A 25711-nucleotide genomic window follows, 5' to 3' on the forward strand; every position below is an offset into this window, starting at 1 on the left:
CCGTCTATAAATCCTCTGACATTTAAGACAATAATCTTAAAGGCTGAAAATTAAATATCAGGAGAAAAAAAAGGGTATTTTCATGACAAGTTCTGCCGAGAAAAATGAGCGTCTCGTTCTCTTGAGATCACAAGATGAATTAACTTGTGATTTCAAGATAATGACATCCAAAAATTATTAACTGACCGTTCTCAGCGTCTGATGACTTAATGCAATCAAAGTTTTTGTCAGTTGGTGGCAGGAAAGCATGAGTAAAACAAGGTAAACAAGAAGCTATCTGATGTAAACAACGCTGGTGATTATCATTTCTTGCAATATTCTTACAATGTTTAACTCTTTTTATATCATGTAAAAAAAGAGAAATGAGCAAAGATTTAACAACAAAATGCTTTAAAAGGGCCACATTATTTCAGTGTTAGCTTAGCATGTTATGGTCTGTTAACTCACACAACACAGCTGTAATAAAGCTCCAGTTAAATGCAATACAGCCAAATGACATGGAGAAAGTTACTTAAGCTTGAACTTGGAAATCAAGCTCCAGTCATTGCTTTCAGTGCCATATTTTAAACTAGGTCTCACTGAGCTTCCTGTCCTCCATTCTGCTGACAGCTACGTGCACAGGAACCACGACTGGTCAGTAATTCTACATCCCGAAAGAGGCCAGCAACTGACCAGAAACAAGCTCGCACACAACTCAGACAATCGGCCTGCATTCATGTGCCAGCCAGCATGAATGCATGTTATGTAACTCAGAAGGAGCCATGAATCAGCATCAGCAGTGAGGTGTGAGTGAAGGCAGGGCGGCTCGCTAAAACAACAAGCGGCCGATTGGTGCGACGTTACTGGTTCCCAAAAAGAAATGAGCTCATTGTTGGTTCGAGTCCAAAGCCCCCGCTGCATATTTCAGGGTCAGAGATAACTTTGGCCTGTCTGATCCGATCAGGATTCTCTTTAGCCAGTGTGTGAAAGCAGACCAGGTCCTCCACAGCACAGCTAAAACTGCTGGTATTCAGTCCAAAACTACATCTTACTTTGTCCCTACATTATCAGCTGGTTTGCTGTCCTCTGAACAGCCCTGGCAATTTTCAATGCATTTGTTTGCTTATTTTCTAGATTGACAAACTCTAAAACATTCTTTATATTGAGTATTGTTTAGTTAAATTCCCAAAGTAGTCAAGGACAATCCCAATTATCCTACAAGCAAACGCACGTAACACACAGATAAAATACAAATATAAAAAACAAAAACAGGAAAAAACTGAATGACTTTGGCTCAAACTGTCCTTAACCCTCTTTGCTCATTACATTCATATAAAGCAGAATCTCGATTGTAAGACTCTTAGCTTGTACCCCTTTTCTCAGCGTGTAATGACTCTTTTCACATCTTCATTCAGATTACTTAATTCCAAATCACAGACGTATTCCTGCCATTTTTCTACGTGCAGTGTTGTTGTTTTGAGATTGTTTCTGGCTTTTAGTTTGAAGAGAAACTGTAGGAAGTACTGTGTGTATGCAATTGAAGAAAGCTAAACTGAAGAGCCCCCTGTTCAAAGTCTGCACGAGGACTTACAAATACATCTTTTTCTAGCATAGACAGCCCAGTTTAATGAGAAGACCCTCTTTCCAGCTGTGAAATACTTCTTTAAATGAAAACCTGTGGAGTTTTTGGCCCCTAAGAGCACTATAGACCAACGTGATGTACATGTGGTTCAAGACACATTCCTGACTCACAGTATTTCACTGGTCGACATGTGGCGGCAAAGCTCGGCGACCAGAAACGAAACAAGATACCCACAATGAGAAGAAGACTGCAAGCTGGTAAATATGGATGCTTCATTAAGAATACTTAAAACAGCAAAGCAAACATTTGTTTGTTTACAAAACAACTCCATCCACACATTTTAACTGCTGCTGGAAATATAAGAACTTTAAAATGATTGATTGGTTATTACTAAAACTGACAAACTTGTCTTAGGCTAATACAGAGGGTACAGTCTGGACCTGCTCTATATGTACGTCTCGTTCTTGTGGTTATGAACTGTATATGAATGCTGTATATTAAAAATTGAGTGATTGATGTATTATGCAACAAACCATGGAATAGAAAAAAAGAAATCAAACTCTGAACCCTCTCTTTAGTACACCCTCAGGCACTGTATACATAACAGAATCTTGCTCAAGCAAAATAGCTGGCAAGCAGGCAGCGTGAGTGTGTGTCTGTGTGTGCATTTACTGTTGTCTGCCCTTGAAACTATGCTTTGATTGCCTGACATGACTTTCAGCCCATTACCACAACAACCACTTATGCTTCTGCAACACTTACGAGCATGTGGAAACATTAGCATCCACAGTGCTGGCTGTGCTTCACCTCTCACCTGCGTTTAGGTCCGACTGCAGCTTGAGGATATCCTCGACGCTTCCGTACTTCATGACGGAGTTGATGGACGTGAGCGTGCTGACCAGCTGACTGTTGATGGATCCAAACTGGGACTGGGGCTGACCAAAAGCCTCTGCAAGCTCGCTGTAGTTCTCTGCTAGCAGCATCTGTTGCTCCTGCAGCAGCTTCTGCACCCTCTCGATGTAATGGTCCAGTCCGGCGCCCCCCTGGGCCTGAGCTTGCAGTGGTGCATTCTCAGCCTCAGTCTCAACCTCAACGGTTGTTTTGCTGCAGCTTGTGACAGATTCAGTTGGCTGGGAGGGGCCACATGCTATGTTCCTGGTTTTTAAGCCGACCAAGAAGTTCTCTTGGATGCTTACCGGTCCCACCCCACATTCTTTGGTTTTCGTAGAGCTTGATTTGCCAAGGGATGACTCCACTTCTGTAGTGGTTCCAACAGCAATCGACCGAGTCTTCGCTGTTGAGTGAACATCCTTGACAAGACCTTCCCCAGCAGCTACCGTCCTGGTTTCAGTCACAGCCGTGTTGGTGTGCTTGTCACAAGTGACCAAAACCATTTCGGTGAAAGAATCAGTCAAGACAACTGTTTTTGTGTTGGTGGATTTGCTCACAACCTCAGTCTCAGTATTGGTCTGCTGAGTTGCTGACTTAGGAGCAGCCATGACACCACAGTCCACCTTGCTGACGAAATCTGTGTCGGTTCCTTGCGACACAAGCTTCTTTATAGGACTGACGACCACATCCACCGAACAATCTCCACAGCCGACTGATCTTGACTCTTTGCTAAGCTCTGTCATGGGTTTGCAAAGAGCCAAACTGTCCACTGATTCCTCTGTGTTGACTCCAACCTCACAAACATTCAGCTCCATGCCTACCTGCTGGTCACATGTCTCCACCCGCCTCCCTACACACTGATCATTTACCTCCACACGCTCATGCACCACCCATCGATCCATCGGAATCTCTGGGCCTGAGGACACACTCTGCACACTGGGTTGACAGGACACTCCAATACTGTGGCTTTGTAGAGTTTTAACTGTGCTAGCAGGGCTGAATTCCAGATGGTCACCTACTCCCTGGCTGCGCATCTGGACTTTAGCCTCCACACATGCATTGTACATCTCCGGCCTGGCCATCAAACCTTTGTCCGCTTTTTTCTTGTTTGACCCGCCGGCAGCTTGGAGCTCCAGTTTTAGCTTCCCCATCTCTATTTGGTGAGTGGATTCTTTCAGCTGCACCTCCAGGCGGTAGATCTTCTCCTTCAGGGCTTCGATGGTCTGCTGCTGTAGCTCAATCTCCTTCTCAGCCTCAGTTGTCATACCCAGCATGGCCTCAGTCACGCCAACTGCAGCGCTGCGTACTTCCTGCCGCTCTGTTGCTACCTCAACGTCCCGGTAATTACGTTCATTTGTCAACTTCCTCTGAGCGACAGGTAGGTTGTTCATATTCTCATCAGTAACTACTCCAATGGACTTTTGGTGGGCTTGATTTTGTGTGGTCTTATGAGGCTGAATTTCATTAATATTATTGTCTAGAGATGTCTTCTCCAGAGCTTGGACATCAGCAGCCAGACGTCTGAACTCCTCCAGCCGCTGAGTGTTCTGTTCCTGGGCTTCAGGCTCCATGATGTGCAGCTCTGTTTCTTTTTGGATGGGGGCTTGGTTCTCCATTTGGTCAGCACTGCCTACACTGTAGGAGCGCTTGCGGAAGCCACCAGGACCTTGATTTTTGGACTGAGCAGCCAACTGTCTTTTCTCTTCCTGGAGAACAGCAATCTTAACCTGTAAGATAGGAATGGTTTTCACCTGCTCTTCTAACTCTTTCAGCTTCTTGAGGGCCACAACCATCTGCTCTCGAATTTGTTGAAGGTGTAACGGGCTGACATTTGTGACAGGCGTGGCCATGCCAGAGCTCATGGGGCTGTGGCGGATGGAGCTGCCCATAGATGGTGGGTAGTAAGGGTTATAATCTCCATTGGGGAGGTGACCGTTGATGATAAGAGGTTGATTGGTGCTCGGAGAGATCTGACTTGGGGCCATGGAGCCTGAGTACGAGGAGAGTGAGCTGTTGGAGCCCATGCCGCCGAAGCTGGCGAGACGGCGGCGAGGCAACGGAGGCTCAATGTGCGGCTGCATGAGCAGGCGCTCCTGTTCGAGACGGAGACGCGTCTCCATGAGGGTCCTCTCCACCTGTGGGTTGTGACGAGGGACAAACCTTGGTGAAGGAGGCGGCAGGAGTTGTTTCTGCTCCGTGATGTTCAAGTAGGATTGCTGCAGGGGGACTTCACAGGTTGCCCTGGGGAGTGTGGGGGTCAGCGGTGCAGAGACCTGGGGCCTGGAGTTAAAGAAGACTGGGGACTGCTTGCCGTCGCTGTTGGAGGAGGACAGGGAGTCTGTGGAGGTCCATTCAGCCTGAGTGCTGCCCCCGCCAGTGCTGCCCCGAGTCACCGACAAGGGTTTGGCCACTTTGGGCTTCCTCTGGATGCTCAGCTTCTTGATGGTGTTGCCCCTTTCAATGTCATCGACATATTTGAGGAAGTCCAGGTCCAGCTGATAACCATAGGGAGTTTCAACATAGTAGGGGGCCACAGCGTCCTTCTCTTCTCCTGTGCTTGGGCATCTTTGTCCTTTTTCTGAAATAGGGACAACAAGAAGAACATTTTAGTCGAGTAGATTTCTAAAAAAAGATAATAAATAATAGTTAATATTCTGTGCACCAAGGTTACTTGTGAAGAGATTTGCAACTAGAAGAGACTTGAATTTAAAACGATGCAATTGTTGCCAATATTTAAGCCCCTGAAACAGCTTAAGTGTCAGTTAAAGTGTTAATTGTTTCCTCGGCCGCTGACAGTCGCCCTCATTTGACAGTGCAAGTACAAACACGTCTCAAGTTTCTCACATCCCTGCTGGAAAAGCGTGAGTGATAATCATTTTGGCAAGAGGGTGGTTTTTAGTCAGCCCAAAACTATGTGAGATCCAAGTATGCGAAGCCAATGCAAAACAACAAGAGGCTTAGTGAACCTCCAAATAAAAACAAATGCTGGTTTTCCTCGTATGATTCAGCTTTGTGAGATTTGTGGAGACCAAAAAGTGCAAAGCTTGTGACAGATAAACAGGCTGTTGTTTACAAAGCTGGGATAAGAGACGAGCCAAAGGGGTCAGCAGGACAGAAAAACAGACAATGTCAATACTTTGTAGTCCAAAATCCATCCCTAGTGTCAACATCAGAGGTTTTAGAGACACAAGTGTAACATAAACTGAACATCAGATCTTGAACTCATAGTTTGAAGACAAAAAACAAGCTACAATGTTTATTTTAGAGATCATTCAAAGCTGCTTAAATCAAAGTCCAAACTCCAAACATGCAGCAAAAATGCACCCTGTCAGACAGACCTGAGCGTACAGAGCCAGTCAGCTTTCCAGGCCATTAGTAGCCTCCACTACGCTCCCACTGTGCTGGCTAAATGCAGCGTCTTGTTCTTGGTATGCCTGGAACTCTCGCCGACTAAAGCAAACACAGGCTGGAAATAAACAGCCCTGCTCTTCCTCTGCAGTCCACCCAGCACCGGCCACTTCTCCCGTCAATCCTTTCCATTCACAGGAGGGAATTACAAGACTAAGCCTGCTGCTAAAACCTTCACTGCCTTGTTGTTCAAGCTTCACTCACCTCAGACCAACAGCACGCTCTCCAACTTTCTTCTTCAGCCCTTCTCTTTGCTCTTCAGAGAATCAGACACACTGTACTTAGAGTTCTGACTTTTTCAGCTGTTTGTGCTCACTCTTTGCACTCTTTCTCAATCCTCTCTCCATAAGGGGGGGAAAAAAGTTCCACTATTGGTGTAAAGTAAGCACAGCACTGCTCGGGCGCACTATTGGACAGCTGCCTCCTCCAATCCTGTGAGGCTCTGGGACCAACACTTCCCTACCCAAATAAGAGTCCTGTTATTCAGGGGAGGGGAGGTGAACTCATGACTGTAACAGCCTGTTGTTGAGACGAATAGCTCAGCGACTGAACATGTCAAACTTTTATAATCTGGTTTATGCTGTGGTCCATTTTGCAGCACACACTTTCACCTTAAACAGTGTTACTTACAAGTCAATTTCAACTTTCACAGATACATTTTTCTGGCCCTATTTTCAGAGGTACTCTTAAAATATGTCTCTAGAAAGGCTGCAATTAGCAATTATTGATTCTTTTGTTTTGTCCTTAAAAAAGGTCAGAATGTCGCAAAAATGCGAGTTCATACCCAAAGATTTTGATGTTTTGTGATAAATGATTAAAACAGAGTACAACTTGTTGGGAACTATTTCTCTGTCCATCATCTTATTGTTTCACCACTCATAAACACAGCTGCCGTTTCCCTCTGCACTATACAGTTTTACTAAATTACAGCTCAGATGATTAGTGAATGATCCCTTGGTAAATCCACAGAGAATAAGGGTTATTTACACAACACACAAACGCCAAACATTGTCTGGTACCTGCTACGCAAATGTCACGGTTAGCTGCTCTTTGACGTTAGAACGTTCTGGGAGTTTGAGTCGGTTGGTTAGACATTTAAAGACATTTCTCACAGGTCTTTGACATTTCATTGGAAATAATGATTAACAAAGGAAAGAATCTACAGGAAACAATATACTTGTTATATTACTCGTTAATTTCAACTTTTACAACTTTGTATTCAAGCCAGTTTGTGCAGTTTTCTGTACTTTGTTAGGGAGCATTCTGAAGACAAAGCTGGTGTTGTGTTTTCTTCTGTACTGCCCTGTAAAAAACACGTCCTGTATATTTTTCCTGTTATAAATAATCTCTGTGAGGCCGCACAGTCACGGTCTTGTGCTGTCTGGGTTAGAGGACTCTCTGGCACGAGTGAACGCTGACCAACCACACACACGTACACACACACACACACACACACACACACACACACACACACACACACACACACACACACACACAGGAGTGACAGGCAGACCTATGGTACCACACAGACCCTGAACAGCTGAGCGATGACCTCATCAACATGGGACAACTGAAGGGGTCACGCTCCAGTGACGGGGAGCCAACAGTGACACTGAGAACCCATGAAGTCAGCTCCAGTTATCAGCAGCTGTTACACTGACAATGTGAGAGGGATTACACGGCAGCTAGACAGACAGAAGACTGTTCTTTCCTCAGCTGAAGAACGGCTTCTTTTGGAATTGCTGGTTAAACCTGGAGGTGATCGTTTGTTGCTAAACATTTTCAACTTCTACAATCATTCCTGCCTTAAACTGTTTGCAACAACAACTCAATGACACATTTTTGTGGATGAAGTGATTCCCTGAAACCTTTCCAAGCACGCTGAGCTCCACCAGCATGACTAAGCACTGCTAGTATTTAAGGGGCCTCCACCTAGATTTAACGTCTCTCTGCAGCAGCAAAAGAAACTGAGCAAGTGAGACATTAGTGGCTTCATTTTTTAGTTCACAAACTTTGTCAAGTAAGGTCTAAGAGTACCTCTCTCTTTGCATCTGACGACCGATAAAAGGTACGAGATAGAACAAATAGACACTATGAGCGGACATCTACGGCTGTTACATTATACAAGAGAGTAAGACCAATATGACAATATGCAGCACTTAGATGAAAAATGCATCCCAGATGAACCTCCACTTGTCTAAAATAAGCTCAATGCAGGTGGAAAGGACGTGAGAGCAGCAAAGTTTAAGTGCCGTCCAAGTATTCATTAAGAAGTAATGAAACGTAACTTCACCAAAGAGCATGGGGCAAGGAGGGTTACTGCATTAGTGGAGAGACGATGAGAAAAGAGCTGCTGTCTATCGCCTCGAAGGAGGCCGACAACAGGTGCCACAAATTAAGGTAACAACTGCCTGACTGCAGGTTCCTGCAGGAGAAGACGACTGCAGGTGCTGTACTAATATGCCAACCGCATCGTCGCTCTTACTGTGTTAGCACACATTTAGGGCCAGAATGTGGAAGTCTCCACGTCTCCAAACATCCTGACAGAACAAAACCTACAAGGGTCCTCAGAGAGCCTGATTTCCTGGTCCAACATTTAATGGGTTCTTTGTGGCTTTCGGTTTTTATGCGCTAAGTATTATGAAAATTAGGGCCAGGAGTATTTCTGTAATCCTACTGACAGACTGGAAAACAACACCTATGTTCCACATTTTGTAGACAAAAACATGAACATAGACAACTTCCTTTTTTGGTAAACAAGAGCTGAGAAAATCAGCCGACTATACTGAACTAGATATTTTATAAGTGCTAAGTCAACACCTTAAAAACAGCATTCAGAGCTCAACAAACAGGGTCCAACCCTCCTCCATACTCTCTCACCTGGGATATTAAAATATTTCAGCAGAGATTAACTCGGGCAACAAATTCTGAGTTTGCTCCAAAGGAAAAAGTGGCCGTTTAAGTTTCTCACTCGCATGCTTCAAGGAGCCACTTGTACGTCTCTCACGGATGATTTCCAGGCCAGAGGCTCTAACAGAAACCATGTGCTGAGTGAGCACAGTTGTTCTTTAGATTACGCCAAATACATTTACATGTGCAGAAGCAGCCACAGTCGAATTATTCACACGTCCAAACACACCGAGGTGATACCAGCACATGTTAGAGCCATTTGCACTTTAACAGACGTGCTCTGCCCTTTAAACACATCGAAACTAAACTCAGGCAATAAAGATATTCTGATTCGTCTTTTGCATATTTTTCTGCCACTATGTGATATGCTGCACCAGCTGAAAGTCTTTCACTTTTAAGCCCATGAACCCTCCTCTCTCTGTGTTTGCTCTTAAAATATTGTGCTGAAGGCCAACTTGGGCCTTGATGTTAATCTGTGAGGAAAAATATACAAGCAGGGTTTGGCTTATTTTGCAGTGGCTCTGTAAAAGTTTAAATTTAGAGCTTACGAAAGCCTTCTCACATCCACAGCATCCCCAGAGACAGAACAAATACGGCTACTGGTCTAAATCTGTCTGCCAGTTCTTTGTTATCCAACCAGTGCACAGGAAAGTCTTATTTTTGTCGATTTAGAAAACTTCACTTCTCAGCTCAGAAACACTGACCATGCTACGATACGATAGGATAAGATGAGATAGAACTTTTTAATCCTCGAGGAAATAATAGTGTCAGATTGCTCCAAAGTTACAGCACAAAATAAGAGTAATTATAAAAAGGTTGAAGTTATAATCGCGAAGATCTCAGTTTAGTTCTCTTTGGCGGCTCCTATGGCGATAAGTGGTAATTGCGGGAGCACACTTCCCAGATATCCAGACAGTGTCGCATGTGTGACGTCCACGGTTGGCTCCGGTTGTAACTGATTTTCCTGGCTGACGGTCGCTTTCCTTTTTAGACTGTTTGCTTCATCTGAGCGTCGAGTTTGTTTCTTCTTCTTTGGATTTTCACTTCTTGTTGAAGTTGTATCTGTAGTCATCCATCTTTTCTTTGTTTGTTCAGCCATAGTAGATTACTGTTTACTCGCAACACTTGCAGAGACCGGAAAAGCAGCCGCTTAGCTCCGCCTACCCTCTCTGGCAGACCAACCACTGCTGGCTGATGGAAAATGCGTCACTAACTGGGCGCCGCTTGTTATTTTTTGGGTGAAAGTCGCCACAGACACCCAGTCCATAATAAAACTATATACAGCAAATGCAAAGGCTTTCATCAGTGGGCCATAGGCTCAATCACCATTGTGTTACCTCATTCGGCGACAGATAGAGACTTAACAGACATTTATTTAAATTAAAATCTTAGATTATTACTTTAAAAAGGTAAATTTAAAGGTTTTGCAAGTTTTCTTTGTTTGATATATTTTACATTTGGGGAGTTTTCAGTCCGTAAGGCAATTTAAGGACATTGCATTTTCTGATGTGTTGTGGACAGCATAAATAACTTAATCTAAACACTAAAATGGACAGTTATCTAGCTGCTGTTTTATAATTTGTCCTTTATCTTTTATCTTTCAAGGTGAAAAAAAGAAAAAAACACCTATATTTATCTTGTTGTGGTTTTCTATAAACCCTTTGAGTCTAACTATCCGGTTGTTTACATAATCAAATAAATCAAATGATATTTGTATAGCGCCAATCATAACCAAAGTTATCTCGAGACACTTTACAGAAAGAGCAGGTCTAGAGCATCCCCTGTTTAGAGAGAGACCCAACATGAATCCACCACGAGCAGCACTTTGCAACATTTGGCAGCAGTGGCAGAAAAACTTCCTTTATACAGAAACCTCGAGCAGAACCAGACTCATGTTGAACAGCCGTCTGCCTCGACTGGACGGGCCGAAGAGTGGGAGAGAGGGAGGAGCAGGAGAGAGACAGGCATAGAGAGCAACGACAACAACATATGTTCTTGTTACATCAACGACAACAGGTAATACATACTTATGGTTATGATGCCAATAATAGTGGTAGCAAGAACAGCAAGATAAGCATAGTACACATACAGACAAATTAAACCAGAATAAGAGAGGAGGAACAGGAGAAACATTACACACTGATGCTGCCATACTGGAAATATTAGGTCACTGGAACGACAAAGGAGGACAAGAGCGGCGTAGGAGAGGAAGCTGCTTATGTTAGTGTTTCCTTTTTTATGCCTTTCACAGACATAAATCTCACAGGAGCAACAGAATATAGTGAAAATCTGCCCCTCTGAGACAAGATTATAAACACATATTTCAATACAACAACACAAAGTCATCAGACGGAGAGAGAAAGTTGTACTGCTGTCATACACAGCTGCAGAGCTGAGTGATACAGAGAAGTATTCACTCTCTGCATTACTGTGAGTGAGAGCAAAGCGTGATGCAAGGGCCTGGGTGGAGGGGGCTCACACACACACACACGTACACACAAAAACACACACACGTCCTTTTCTCATACAACCAGCCTGGTATTTCCTGGCTCTGCCCGTGAGCTCTATACGCCTAATTACTCTCCAGAAAAGTAGTGCCAACGTTTGATCAGCACCTCACACCGCAGCAGCTCCACACAAGGAACAGCGAGACACATCCGACCTCATGAAGAAAACCAGGAAACTAAACAATAAGTACACGAAAGCTGCACATTCCTGCCCTTTTTATATTGTACCCAGGCAGGAGCGACTGGCTGTGATCTATTAGTTTCTCGCAGAAAGTCACAGGGCCGTGCCAGACTCTGCTGCCAAATTCAACAACTTAACTCTGTACATGATGATGCAGACGGGAGGAAATGTTTGGGCTTCCTCTGCAAACACTGAGGCAGACTGAAAAACCTTTCTCATAGATGGTCAGGCAAAACAATCAAAAGCACTGCAGGCTAGCTCGACAGATTTGCAACACTAGAAAATTAATATCATGACCAAACAAACCACACCACAATTAAGAAATAGAGTGCATTAGCCACTGGATTTACCACATCACATTAGGCTTTTTAATTTTGTTTACAGGATGTTTTGTTGAGTGTATCTGGGTGTGACCGACAGTAAGCTGGTGTGGGGCTATCTCGCATTAGCTTCACTGATGCCAGTACTGTTTTTCATGAATGGTGGGCCCTAAACCTGGAACTAGAAGCTGCTTCGGGGAAAGACAGCTCCAGGTGTGAAAAGTGTTAAAACAGAAAAAGGAGCAGCTGCAGGGGAAAGAAAGAGCAATAAAACAAGATGCATCAAAGCAAAAAGGCTGTAAACTGTTACTTTGCGGTCATAGGCACACATGCTACATACGTCAGCGCAGAAAACAAACTGCAAGTGCAGAAACTGAACAACACTGAGTTAAAGTAACGTTTGTTTCTGCAATAAATCTGCATTACTTTCCCAGGTCTATGCAGATGATGCCTCACATCATCTAAATGAGGCTAAGAGTCCACAGTCATGCTAGCTGCTCCGTAAGGCTCAGCTTGTTCTGCACTGCATGTGAGAGGGGAGCCGGCCTGAGAGGGCAGGTCTGCAGCCACTGTCCTGCCTATTTGTTGACATCCTTCTAAACACCTGCTACCTGCAGATGCAGCAGGTAGGTCTACCAAGTCCGGCATGTCGGTTAGCTAGTTAGCATGCTAACATTTGATTATCAGCACTTTACAGTTAGTACATCTGAGGCTGATGGGGATGTTGTTAGATTTGCTGGCCTTTTGGCATGACAGGGACATTGAACGACTGAGCAGTTAAAAAGAACTAAACACCAAATAAGTGAAATCTAGTAACTAATGAACACGTTTCTATCAGGTTTTGTTCAATCGTACGGAAAAGATGACTGCAAAAAGAAATAAGACCTATAAAACTAAAGTGTGTCACTTTTACGCTTCAGTTTTTCAAGGGATTAAACAAATTAAAAAACTATAATTATTGGTGAAGGGATTTTGTGACCTTTGCAGAGACCCAGGCTATCTGTGTCTCCCCGTCTCCAGTCTTATGATTAGCAAAGATAAGCTACACTAACCAGCTGATTAATGCAAAAAAAAGCCCAACAAAATTGTTGGTTTTTTTTCTCCAGTTGCACTGCAAATAAATCAGCCTCCACTGAGGAAGACTGTCACTATTAAAGTTACAGTGCAGTCATTGTGCATGCAATCCCAGTAGCAATAAGTCATTAACAAAATGGTTTATGTACTTATTTGCCTCAGTGACTTCTGTAATGTACATCCATTTATTGTTGATCCTTAAGTGAAACATTGTTCAGCCCAACAGGCTGCAGGAAGCACCTTTCAATGAACGGGTTTAAGACACTTAAACAAACTAGTTCCACATCTATATGTCAAACACTGTTGTGTTTAAGACACTACGAGTTCAGTTAATAAAACAGACAATGATCCTGTTTAGTTAAGCGGCACCCTGCCCTCTTTGGCACACATTATTGTAAGCTTACAGCACTTACATCAACACAAACAATAGGAAAGTGAGTGATGGTGCACAGTCAGAAAACAGTACCATGGGGTATATTAAGTGGCAGCTGGGTCTGTCCCCGCTGCACAAACAAAACCACTTCAGTGGGTTTGAATGAGCTGCAGCGAGGCGGGGGGGCTGGACCTATTGGCCCGACAGAAAACCCAAAGAGAAGTGGTCAGACTGGTGGCATTCATGGTCTGCTGTGAGCCATGACTCTGCAACCTCTGCAGGGTTTATTTAAACAACAAGTCTGCAGGAGGGAGGAAGGTTTTAGTGCCGTAGTGTTTCTTTCTTATACGTAGCCAATTAATGGAATATAACAAAACACGATGGGTTTATTTCCTCTTGTCCTCCCCACTTTTCTGTGGCACCAGCTACAACAGATCTCAATCTGTCTGAGTTAGCTATATAGTGTGAAGAACGCCTGCAGTTGTTGATGATACTCTCTGTATCTGTGGTTCTTCAGGCACCAGCCCAGACCTTGAACGTAGATGATGGCGAGGAAGACCAGCAGACTATTTCAGCTTGGATTCTGCTTAAATGGCAAACTAGATACTTAATCATTTAGAGCAGGGGTCACAAACTCAGTCAGAGAGGGGCCCGAAATGAAAAACTGGGTCTAAGACGAGGGCCGAATGGGGTCAACATTATTTGGACAACAGACATAAACACATTTGATTATTGTCATTATGACAAATCAGTCAAACAGAAATATGAACTTTACTGCTCCAAAGACATCTTATAGAATTCAGAACAAACCAAGGGTATCAAACAAATGAGACCAAATGAAAGATAAAATAAATCAGCATCATTAATTAGTTTTTGTCTCCCTCTCTATCAGCAGTTTTTCACTGCGTCATTTCCAAAAAAAAGTTGTATCACAGGCATCAAAAACAGCCAGAAAACTATTTTAAACTATATAAAAATATTTTTCTAAAGAAAATCTTAAATATTCTGTTTTTTTCATTCACAACACCATCAAGAAAATAAGAATATTTCAAATGTGATCAATCTGGAAAATGTGCAAATATTTCAACCATAAGCAGTCTCCCTGTGATTACAGGAAAAGGTGCAAAAAGTAAATATATTTAGGTGCAATCTGCTCTTATGACCGTTTGCCAGAGCCAGATGCTTGGCATCTTTTCATTAATGATTGTGGTTAGGTTCTGAGCTGTGGACACTCAGGGTGGAGTGAAGGTGTGCTGACACAGATACACTACTCACAAAAAGTTAGGGATATTCGGCTTCCGGGTGAAATTTCAGGATGAACCTAAAATGTACTATAGCCTTTACAGGTGAACCTAATGTGACTTTCTCTAAAGTCCAACAGTTCAATGTTTCAGTACTTTCTGCACCACTTGCTGTTCTGTAACAAGGAGCTTAATGGCAAAATTCACAACAGGTGTTTGATCCATGAATCAACCAATACATTTCCTGGTTCAATTAAACAGTCCTCCTCTTCATGTTGTTCACATTTTGACATCATGAGACCAAGACGACACCTAACAATTGATCAACAGTACCTCGTCATTGCAAGGCTTCAAACAGGATGTTCTCAGACGTAAGTGGCCACTGAGCTTAGACTGTCACAGAGTGTCATCAGCAGGTTGCAACAGAGATACAGAGAGACTGGAAGAGTCACAGAAAGGCATAGAAGTGGACGTCCTTTGGCCACATCCCACACTGATGACCGCTTCATTGTGAACAGTGCCCTGTGGAACCGGATGATGAATGCCACTCAACTCCAGGCACATTTAAGGGAGCTGAGAGGCACCCAAGTTTCACGTCAGACCATTCGAAACCATTTACATCAGCGTGGTGCTAGACGACCTGCAAGGGTACCTGACCACACCACCAGGCACAGGCGTCATCGACTTGCATGGTGTCGAAAAGTGACCCAAGTTTCCTTGCTGCACCTGAGTCTTCCACAGGCGCAGCCTGTCTGGGAAAGCTCTCACTGGGTCTGATCACACGGTCCCTACCCTGAAGCTCGAGGTTCACACAGCCGGTGCTCGGAATTCTTGATTGGCGCGCCCGCTGTTGCAGTGCATTCTGGGATTTTTCCGGGCCAGTTATGATAGACATATGATATTATCTCACGGGCCAGATATTATTTTATCCTTGAGGACTTGAGTCTGAGACCCCTGATTAAGAGTGAGTTAACCCACTTCTGAGCACACAGGAGCATCTTTACTCTAAAGTTTGAGTTTTGCTTTCATCTTGAAATTCTTTCAGTGCAACAGGTGACCACGTTGTTAACTGCCAACACTGTGAAGAGGAGCCATTTTTACAGTTTTGCAGGGGGGGAGGAGGTTAGCAGAGTTAGCATAGCATTCCTCTGCATTATTCACATTTCTCTTTGCAGCATCTGAACCGAATCCGCACATTTTCCTTGCTCTCCATACTAAAAAAGGTATCATATCTCAGACTGCCACCACTAAGCACACAACCCTGACGCCGAGGACGTTGTGCGGGTGTCCTGAAAGCGTCTGCTCTGCATGCTGTGCATTCCTGGAGGGATTTGGAAGCAAGGAGCTTCACTCTCTCCTGTTAGTCTGCTCAGGAATGTGAGCTGTCTGCAGGTGTGTGTGTTCAGAGCTGCTCCTCGGCTGACAGCGTTTATTTCACACTGAAGCGTGGAAATCTTTCTCTACATGTGCGCTGAGTGAATGCACACAGAGGGGAACAGAAATAACATGAGGAGGAGCGAATAAGTTTGAAGAAGAAGGGTTTTTTTCTCAGCTAAAGTCATACTTCAATGCCTCAAAACATCACGGAATATTCAGACACAAAATATTGCAAATCATCTTCTAAACTCTTGATGCAGGAGGGGACAGCTTGTGCACTTGTGTAAGGTGTTTAGACAGAGGCAGATGTGATGCATGTGCTCACTGGTTAAATATACATGCCTGATGTAAGCCTGAAACTGGATATCTAATCTACATTTAGCCTCATTGTACCATTAGCGTGCTATGTTTATTCTAGTAAGGCTGAGCACATATTGTTCACGAGGCAGCGCGGTATCATTTGACATGTAGAAGCATGTTATTATTATTAAACAGTGTCTAAAGGAGGAAACTAAATCCAACCATCTACAATGTAACCGTGATGATTGAGCGAGAGTAAAAGTGTGCGAGTGGCAGAAGAAAACACTTATTCACTTATTAGAACATGCTACAGCTTCATCAACACATGCATTTGACAAACAATAATGGATAGTAAAGGGTTGTTTACCTGGGCCATTGCCATTCACGTGCATGGTTTGAGCCATGGCTGCAGCTGTGTGCTCTCAGTCCCACAACAAGACCTACTGCGGTCATGCAACTGCCATGCATCAAGTCCAGATTACCATGCAGCCTGCAAACTGGGAGAGAACACAAAGAGAGACATCCACTCAACGTTAATCACAGCAAGTTAGTTGCACACAGGTAAACAGCAATTAGAAAAAGCTCTGCACATCAGAAAGGTAGGGAAATGCGTCAATGTTGTCACAAAACGAAATGCAGTAATATCAAAACATAAGGATTCTAGCTCCGTCAACCTGCTGATTTAAGACTTTGCTTCAGTACTTTGACACCTTCTTTGTCCATAAACTTGGCGCGGTAAGCTTAAATATAAAGGAATAACACAGAAAAGGGTCAAAAAATGAGAACTTTTCCGAAGCGTACCCCACAAGAGGTCTCCGTCCGACATGTTTTTTAAGTTACCGCACACAAAGGCCTTTCTCTTTGTGCGTGGTGGCGCTGACCTCTGCTTTTTCACAGGTGTGTTTGCATCTGACATTTATGAACATAGAGGTCCTGTGTGCACCCGCCTGCTCATTATCAATGGACACATTATGAGCAGGAACAAAAGAGCTTTTCTCCTCTAATAAAAGAGGGGAAGAAAGTCGACTTCATGGGCCACAGAGAGGGGCATCTGGAGGAGTCAAGACGCACACAAGGTTGCCTCAGATGGTTTCACAGAGTCGATACAGCCCGGCTCTTTTTATACACTCTCTGACCTCAGGCTCTATTTACCAGCAAGACCAGCAACCTTGGATCCTCTGCCCTGGTGATCGCCAGCTTCTTAAGAGGGATCTAGGCCCCCTGGTGGTCTTTAGGAGGGTCCTTAAGGCTCCTCGGTAAAATAAGAGTAAGATTCAGCAAATGTAAGTAGAATAGAAACTTGCTGAAGAAGAGATTTAACAGAGGTTTATTCCTTTTTGATTAATAACATGGATTTTGTTTACTTACTAACTCATTTATAAGTACTTTAATTTTGTTTTTACTGTATAACTGGAAATATTTGACAGGCTTGTCAATGTTTTGAGAACCGCAGGGACTTCAAAATCTGTTTAGTTAAGGAAAATTAGCACAAACTGTAAAACAGCAAAAAAGCTATAAATTAAAATATTCTAACAGGAAGTTGTGGTTGTGTAGGCCCTTATTATCAAAGACAGCAATATGAACCCAGGTCCATGAAGCTTAAATTCATTCCCTCTGGTACCTCCAATAAATCCTACAATCAGTAGACTACATGATGTAGTCTAAGTATAAAAAAAACATCCTCTAAATGGCCATAAAGTTAAACTGATGCGTGTCTAAAACCTGAACCCAGTGAAAAACCTTATTATAAAACAGGGCATTACTGCAGGGTTATATTAAACTGTAGATGTCTCAGCCAAGTGTACATAATGAACAAGCAAGTAGGTCTGTACCTGAGTTCAGTGGAGAAACTATTCAGAAATAAAAGAACAACGTAGGGTTTGTTTTGTTATTCATGTGATCAATCAAGGTGCTTCATCAGGCTGATGCACGAAACCTGTAAACCTACTATAAACATGAAGCACTGCTGCTCTCTGACTAACTTCACACATAAGAAAGTGGGTCACTCCATCAGGAGTCACTCTGCAGGCAGCTCTCGCTCATCTGCAGCCCCTGTACCTCCATGTGTACAGAATGCACCCAAATAAAGCAGCACAGCCATGTCATTAGTCTTTTAGTAGATGTGTCTAAATCCTAACAGTGCGTCATCCCGAGGACTCATTATAGATCTGATGCAGAGAGGAGAGAGATATGAATAGAGCACAAACAGATACGCTGTAAGGAGTCTCTTTACTCTGAGCTCGCATTAAATATGAGAGACAGGAGCTCACAGTAAACTAAATGATTCATATCTATTGTTATATTTTAGCATTCATACTTAATTTACCACTTCACTGTTGGCCTTTTAAAGGTTTTCTTTTGGGCCGCTGGTTTAGCTCAGCAGAGCAGGTGCTTCATATACAGAATCTACAGTCCCTGACGCTGCAGCTGCAGGCTCGACTCCCGCCTTCGGTCCTTTGCTGCCACCACGATTTATATCATGATGCATTTAAAAAACTACAGCAGTTATGTAAAAATATGCTATTATTGGACACTTTATTATCATCTTCATAAGGACAAACATCAAAATCTTGGACTGAAATAAGAGCATGAACATGACAGCATGAACTATGTTCTCAAGGACAAACTCTAAAAATGAAGTTTAGTTGTTATTGTTGAATCTGCCATTATTTACACACCTTTGTTACAATTAGGTGGATAGAATTACTTATATGCGAGTCTGATTGGGTCCCAAATGTAGAGGGATATTTCTTGCTTCATGCTACATCTTTCCAACAAATTTCAAAAAAATTGGCCACAGAATTTTGACATGATCCTGCAGACAAACAGCATCGAAAATATCACCTCCTTCTGAGACATGTTAATAATGTATAAATATCTGAGGGAACATTTAAGCCCTGAAGGGTCAACATGCCGTCCCTGGGTTAAACAGGTAACTTGCATCAACAACATAAAGACGTTGTCATGACCCAGACTCTGTCCTGACAGTATAAACACAGGGCCTACATCATAAACATCTATCAGCATCAAATTATATCCTGTGCATGTTCTACTGAAAGGTGGATATGAAACGTACCACATATAGACACATAAAGGAGGAATGTGACCCTCATGCACGTTACCTCGGAGCATAATCCCATCTGAACAAAGCAGGTGAAAATATTTCATGTTCATGTGCGGCTTTTAAAGAGACATGCCAACTCAAAGATCCAACTTCAACACAAACACGAGCTCTTCTTGCAAATTTCATGCAAAAAACAACCAATGAGCCAAAACATGAGACTGACCAAACATCTCCCACGTGTCCTCTTCCATGTGCTGCCAGAAAACAAACCTGAAGGAAGGAGCAGGAAACGCTCAGATATCAGGAAGAATCGGATGTATGGAAGAAGCTCCCAAACTTGGAGCCTCATCAGAACCAGCTAGCTCATTCAGAAACTCTAATGTGATGAAGGTTGCAAGACTGAAACATTCATGCATTTATTTTTTGGCTTGGAGAGCGTCTCCCCCGGCATGTTTGGTTGTAATATAGTATGTTTTCCATTTATGGACATCACTGCGTCTCTTTCACAGCCCTGTATCCTGCAGGAGAAAATGCTGTATTCCATAAAAGCTGTATTAAAAAGATCATTGAGCTTGATTTGATCTTTTCCATGTGTGTCTCGTTTGTGATTTGTTTTTATTGTGTTTTTTTAGTCATTAAAATTAAGCCGCTGTGCTGCGTTAGCCAAGTTTCTCACGGAAAAGAGAAGTTTTAATTCCAGGGAATTCCTTGTTGAATAAAAGTCAAATTAAATCAAGTGAAATGCTTTTTACAGAATCTTATAGGAACTATGTGAAGCGAGTGATCAACGGGCGGCATAGGAGGAAACTGGAAACCTCCCTGAATGCATGAATATTAAAACATGTCCAAAACAAGGGCTGATTTTAAAGGACTAGTCTGCACTTTTTTCTTTATTCTCTCCACTCTGTTGTATTGCAGCAACATTAGCCTCTGTTACTTATTTTACAACCTTTGTATTCATAATTTACAACTTGACTAGTTGTAAATTAAACTAACTAACTAACTAACTAAACTAGTCGTGCAGCATGTCTACAAATATCCTATAGAAGAAAAAAAAAGCGTTCAACCTGTTGCATAATCTCTTGGTGGACTCACTTGAAAGTAAACTTTTTTAAGACCTCCATGTCACATGCAGAAGCTCCGAGTTTAAAAACAGGCACTGAAGCTCATCACATTACATTTCTGAAACTTTTCCAAGTCGATTCCAACAAACAGCCATGTTTTTCAGTATGTGTGTCCCCTGAGTAATGTGACGTTCACAGTAAAACCAAGGTGTTATTGAGGCCTGTTGCATGAAGTAAAGCTGCAGGATATCTGTGTGGTTGACGACCTTCAAACACTGAGATCTGCTCCTCTAACAATCAGCTCATGCAGCTTACCTGTCTCTCTCATTCTAACTTCCTCCTACTGCTCGCAGGTAGCAAACATGACTGGCTCCACAAGACCCCTGAAAACCAGCCTCTACCCAGCAGCCCCTCTGGGTGAGAGGGATAAGTTTCACGGCTAAGATTAGACGACTTCCTCAGATGACAGCCAAACGATCTGTGTCCTATAAGAGGAACAGGACTTTAGGCGGTTTGGGCAGAACTGACCCCTGCGATGGGCCTCCAGGTGAAGCGCATGGCGAGCTAATGCGGGTAACAACCTCCGGTCACTCCTCAGCCGGAGCTGACCTTCAGCTCAGGGCCGAACAACAGCTAATGAGGCAGACAAAAGGACGTAATGGAAAGCTTTTCATGAACAGTTACACATTAACCCACAGCAGTGTTTTCCCTTCAGCCCTGAGAAAGCTGAAGGGAAAAACACCAAGCTGCAAAATCACTCAATCTCAACTCAGGCAAAGACGCCTCGTTTGGAATGACGGGAGAAGATCTTTCAAAATAAAAGACTTGTAAATAAGATGAATTTAGGACGTCTTTTGTCTAGAAACATTTACACGTTCAGAAACAAAACAGTGAAAGCCTTTTCCATTTAGCTGTCACATGTTCATCCCTGTGTTAAGTCTGCAAGCTATTCTCAACTAATTAGAGCACCTTTCCAATGAGTTCATTCATACATTGAGACTTTAGTTTATAATTTCAAAAATCAATTCATCACAAATTCTAAATACAAACCGTCTCCAGTCTCTTCTATGTGACAATTTGCTGTTTTTATCTGCTTTATACAAATGTATGTCGAATACTTTCGGGTTCGGACACAAACACATTTTCAACATCTTTAGGCTCAAAGAACTTTAGTCATGTTCAGATTGCAGGCTTACTTATAGACAAAGTGGCTAATTAATAAATACAAAAATATTTCCATAAATATTAAAGTACGCTCTGCAGGAAATTATCTGACAGCTTGTTTTCTTATTTATTCAAGTATCTTTTTCAGCACTGTGGCGTGTATAAGTTTATGACACAATTGGTGCATATTGGACAGCATGTATGCAGCTATCAATACATACCAATATGACTTTCATTGGTAAATATCAGGTCAATATACAGCTCCAGAAAAAATTAAGACACCACTCCAAATGTTCCTTAAACCAGCATCTCTCTCTCAAGGCACGGCCAGCCCGATCCAGATCTGAACCTGACTGAAAACCTCCTGAATGTGATCAAGAGGAAGATGGATGGTCACAGGCCGTCGAACACCCTACGCCTAACATCACCCAACAGCTCTGTGACAGACTGGAGGAGAGCATGCAGAGATGCATAAAAGCTGTAGTAAAAAAACAGGTTATTCCACCAGATATTGATCTCTGAACTCTCCCTGAGTTAAAACATTAGTATTCTGATGTTTAAAAATGAACGTGGGGGCGCTGGTTTGGCTCAGTTGGTAGAGCGGGCACCCCATGTACAGAGGCTGTAGTCCTTGACACACTGATCGCAGGCTCAACTCCTGGTCTGCCGATCCATTTGGTGCATGTCATCCCCCACTCTCTGCTCCCCACACTTCCTGTCTCTCTTCAGCTGTACTAAACAATAAAGGCAAAAAAAGCCCAATAAATAATCATGTCATCAACATGAACTTGTTTTCTTTGCATTATTCGAGCTCTGACAAACATCTTTTGGTTTTCTTAACTGGTCGTTATTTTCTGCAAAATTGGCCTGATTGAGAATATTTTATTTGGAGGTAAGAGAAATGTTGTTTACAATAACACAAATGTTAATTTTACACAAACACAAACCTATAAATAGAACCAGAGAAAAACATCTTGTTGCAGAGGTCTCTGAACTTTATCCAGAGCTGTACATTGTGCATGCCAGTCTTTGTAAAAATGGCTATAGGTGATGACACTTCCAGAAAAGTTCATTCTACACTGTGAATGCACAAAATGATAGTTCACACGAACAAAAAGGAATGTTATGTTAAAGTAAGAAGCACTAAAATAACAAGATCTACCTACAGAACCATCACCTTCATACCGATAGATGGGCCTCTGTGAAAACGTACACACAATTACATACTCGTGAAGTTCTTGTCAAACATCAGAAAAGTCTGTCACTAAATCACAGTTAATTTCAACTGGCTGACAAATTGTTTGCAGCAGCCGAAGCCTTGTAGCTGTCAAAGTGAAGTGTGGTATTATCTACTAAAAAGCTCTATTAGCCTATTTAATGTAGTATTGTAGCAGTTATTAATTCTGGTTCTAGTAAGACACAGGCATCATTTTACTGTATCTGTATCTTAAATCACCAATTTCTCTTCCGATTAAGTGGGAACAAACGAGATTTAAAAACTCACCATAGTTTACAGGACAACAGAACCGGACAAATGGATTTATAACTTTCTGATCCACGTAAGACACACCAATGTGACACGACTGACGACCTGAGATAAAACCAAACACGGCATCGTCACAGCGTTAGAGGACACAAACCAGATCTTCTCGTTTTGTTCCTCGTAGGCGGTTACGTAAATGTGACAGGAGCGCGCGGAGCATCCAGAGTGACAGGAGCTGCAGGTGTTTGTCTACTTTAATTGACAGTGACTCAGGTCAGGTTACACCTCACCTCGTGCTGTGTGTGCGTCTGTGTTAGTCATTCATGATCTTTGTCAGTTGTACAAATAATCAAACAGAGTCATATGTCTGACTTTTTCTTGTTTGTTTGAGTATTCAGATTCCTTACTAATACTCCACGACATGTAAAAGTCCTGCAGTCACAACCTTACTGTAGTGAAAGCATTAAAAATACTGTTTGCTGAAGCTAACGGCCGAACAAAAGTGTGTTTTTGATCAAAGATAAAGCGGGCTAATAACATCATTTATCAATTTAAAGATAATCTTTGGTTTTGTTTCATCCATTAGAGTTTTTGTGTACACAAATTGTTCATCTTGAATGTACAAATGACTCATTTGAGGTATTAAATTATCAGAAACAGACAAAATTCTGCCAATGTTATAATCTAAGTTCCCTTAAAAGTGTGGGGCATTTAGTGGCACGCGTTACTATAAGAAAACAGATTGGCAGCCGCAGAACACCGCAGAAGGGCCCCACTGTATCCAGTGTTTGGTTTGTCCATTCTGGGCTACTGTAGGAACATGTGTGCACGGCAGGCAACTTAAGAGAGGACCTTCTTACTCTGAGGATATGACGACCTCATTCAAATGTTGATGTATGCAAAAAAAACAACTTCATATTACATTAAATGTCTGTCTATAGATCCCCCTAAGTCTATACACACTGGTCCTCTGAGGTTCAGTGTTAAATGAAGTGATTTTACTCTTCAGTGAGTTCTGTCACAACGTTTTAAAGTGCACCAAGCTGTCACATGACCACAACAAAGTAAAAATGGAGAGGAAGAATACGTCAAGTGGAAACAAAACTACTTTTCATAATGGGTTTCCGACATCATGCCGCAAAGGCAACCAGAAAAACACCTGAAACACCAAACATTTCATTTAATTAGTCAGAATTTTGGTGGCTAAAGATGTATAACATTCTTCCCAGACTTCAGCTTTAAATTACACAATGACAAAGTCAGAGCAGAAGATTAAAAGCTGCACCCACCTGAGAGTGAAATCAAGAGTTTGCCGCTTATTTGAGAAAAACTTAAAACAATCGGCATGTTTTTACGACCAAAACATGCCCGCCTTAATGCCATGCAGTGTGTCTAGACTCATTTGTGTACCATATAAAGTGACTGACTTAAGGAATGAAAAAGTCTCATTCAGTGGATGTGGTGGGACCATTCACATTTTCCACTGTTAAAAAAACACCCAGAGTTCAGCTTTAGTAACTCGTGTCAACAGTAAACAGCGCGAGGAGTTCACAGAGGGCCGTTAAGGTTGCAAACCCCACTGCGCTGAATATTCAACAGGCTTGTTTTTCCCCTAATAAAAGCTCGACTGCAGCTTTAATGGAGGGAAAAAGCCTGCAGATATTTTCATTCAGAGCACCAGAACGGGCTCAGGAGCATGAGAACACGATCAATGCGTGGAGCACTTTACCTCTCTGTGGATAATCGGCATGATTGTTCACAGGTGTCTTTTTCAGGAGCATCTCTGTATGAGCAGAAAAAGACAACCAAAGCCCATTGTAGCCACACAGAGTACTTGTTTTCCAAGTGCCAATATGTATGTGTGTGCGAGTGTCGGTGTAATTGCAGAACAAGCATCGGCTGCTTGTCGTCTCAGCTCTGCATCTGGCCCTCATTAAGAAATGCCTTTGAAGCTTTGGAGGAGAAGCTGCTGTGCCGACGAGGGAGAAGACGCGGGTCATACGCCTCAGTCAGAGCTGTAGTTCACTACTGTTTGGCAGCGTAAGCCGTGTTATTGACCCCGGCTTGTGCTGTCCGACGGTCCGTTTCCCTTTGATGTCCTGCGTGAGCCCGCTGAGTTCAACCCCAGAGACACGGCCTCAAAGCCTTTCAATTATCCCGGCGAGGAGGGAGGAACTTACAGGAATGAAAAAGTTAACCGAAGGGATTTTTGCCTTTTGTTTTATGAGTTTCGTGTCACAAGGTCAGAGGAAGGGAAGAGAACACTTCCAGCTACATCAAAGAGGCTAACGGTAAAGACTTCCTATCTTCAGGAAGATAAAGAAGCTTTTTCAGGAGCAAATTTTACCCTTATGAAAAAAAAATCACCTACTCTTCATAGACAAAGAGAATCATTAATCAATGTTATAAAACTAAGAACAGCAGCTCTGTGACACTGTAAATGCAAACGTCACTATAATAATGCTAACATGCTGATGTTTGGTAGGGATAGTTGACCATGTCAGTTCACCGTTAGCATGCTAGCATTGCATATTAGCACTGTGCACAAAATACAGCTGATGGGAATGTTGTTCGTCGACATACAAACATACAAGACAAATATAAACTCTGAACAGATAATAGCTCAAGAGAAGGAGATAAAACACATTTTGCACTTGTACTGTCTGGTTAATGATTTGCACTCAATCGTTAACAAGACAAAACCACAGACGCCAACCTCATGGTGGCGCTAGAGGAAAAATCGCTAGGATTCAACATCTGGGAGGCTTAATTTCTCAGCAAGATTTCACATGT

The 25711-nt window shown here is 42.7% G+C and overlaps 1 protein-coding gene across 2 annotated transcripts in view; it reads right to left on the reverse strand.

Annotated features, from left to right (window-relative positions):
- The window catches only part of kank1a (KN motif and ankyrin repeat domains 1a), a 62340-nt gene that overhangs the window by 10335 nt on the left and 26294 nt on the right, over positions 1-25711 (reverse strand). The window contains exons 1-3 of one of the 2 annotated variants that reach the window (XM_069683097.1): positions 22940-23019; positions 16511-16640; positions 2376-5030 (exon numbers count right to left, since the gene is read on the reverse strand). In XM_069683097.1, coding sequence (XP_069539198.1) covers positions 2376-5030; positions 16511-16547 — 2692 coding nt within the window. In that variant the 5' untranslated portion in view covers positions 16548-16640; positions 22940-23019. Of the gene's footprint in view, positions 1-2375; positions 5031-16510; positions 16641-22939; positions 23020-25711 lie in introns of those variants that run through there. The other variant, XM_069683098.1, reaches the window with a different exon arrangement.

The sequence above is a fragment of the Semicossyphus pulcher genome, unplaced genomic scaffold, assembly GCF_022749685.1.
Source record: "Semicossyphus pulcher isolate SPU_LCO1_2020_fin unplaced genomic scaffold, fSemPul1.0.p SCAF_6, whole genome shotgun sequence".
Lineage (NCBI taxonomy): Eukaryota > Metazoa > Chordata > Actinopteri > Labriformes > Labridae > Semicossyphus > Semicossyphus pulcher.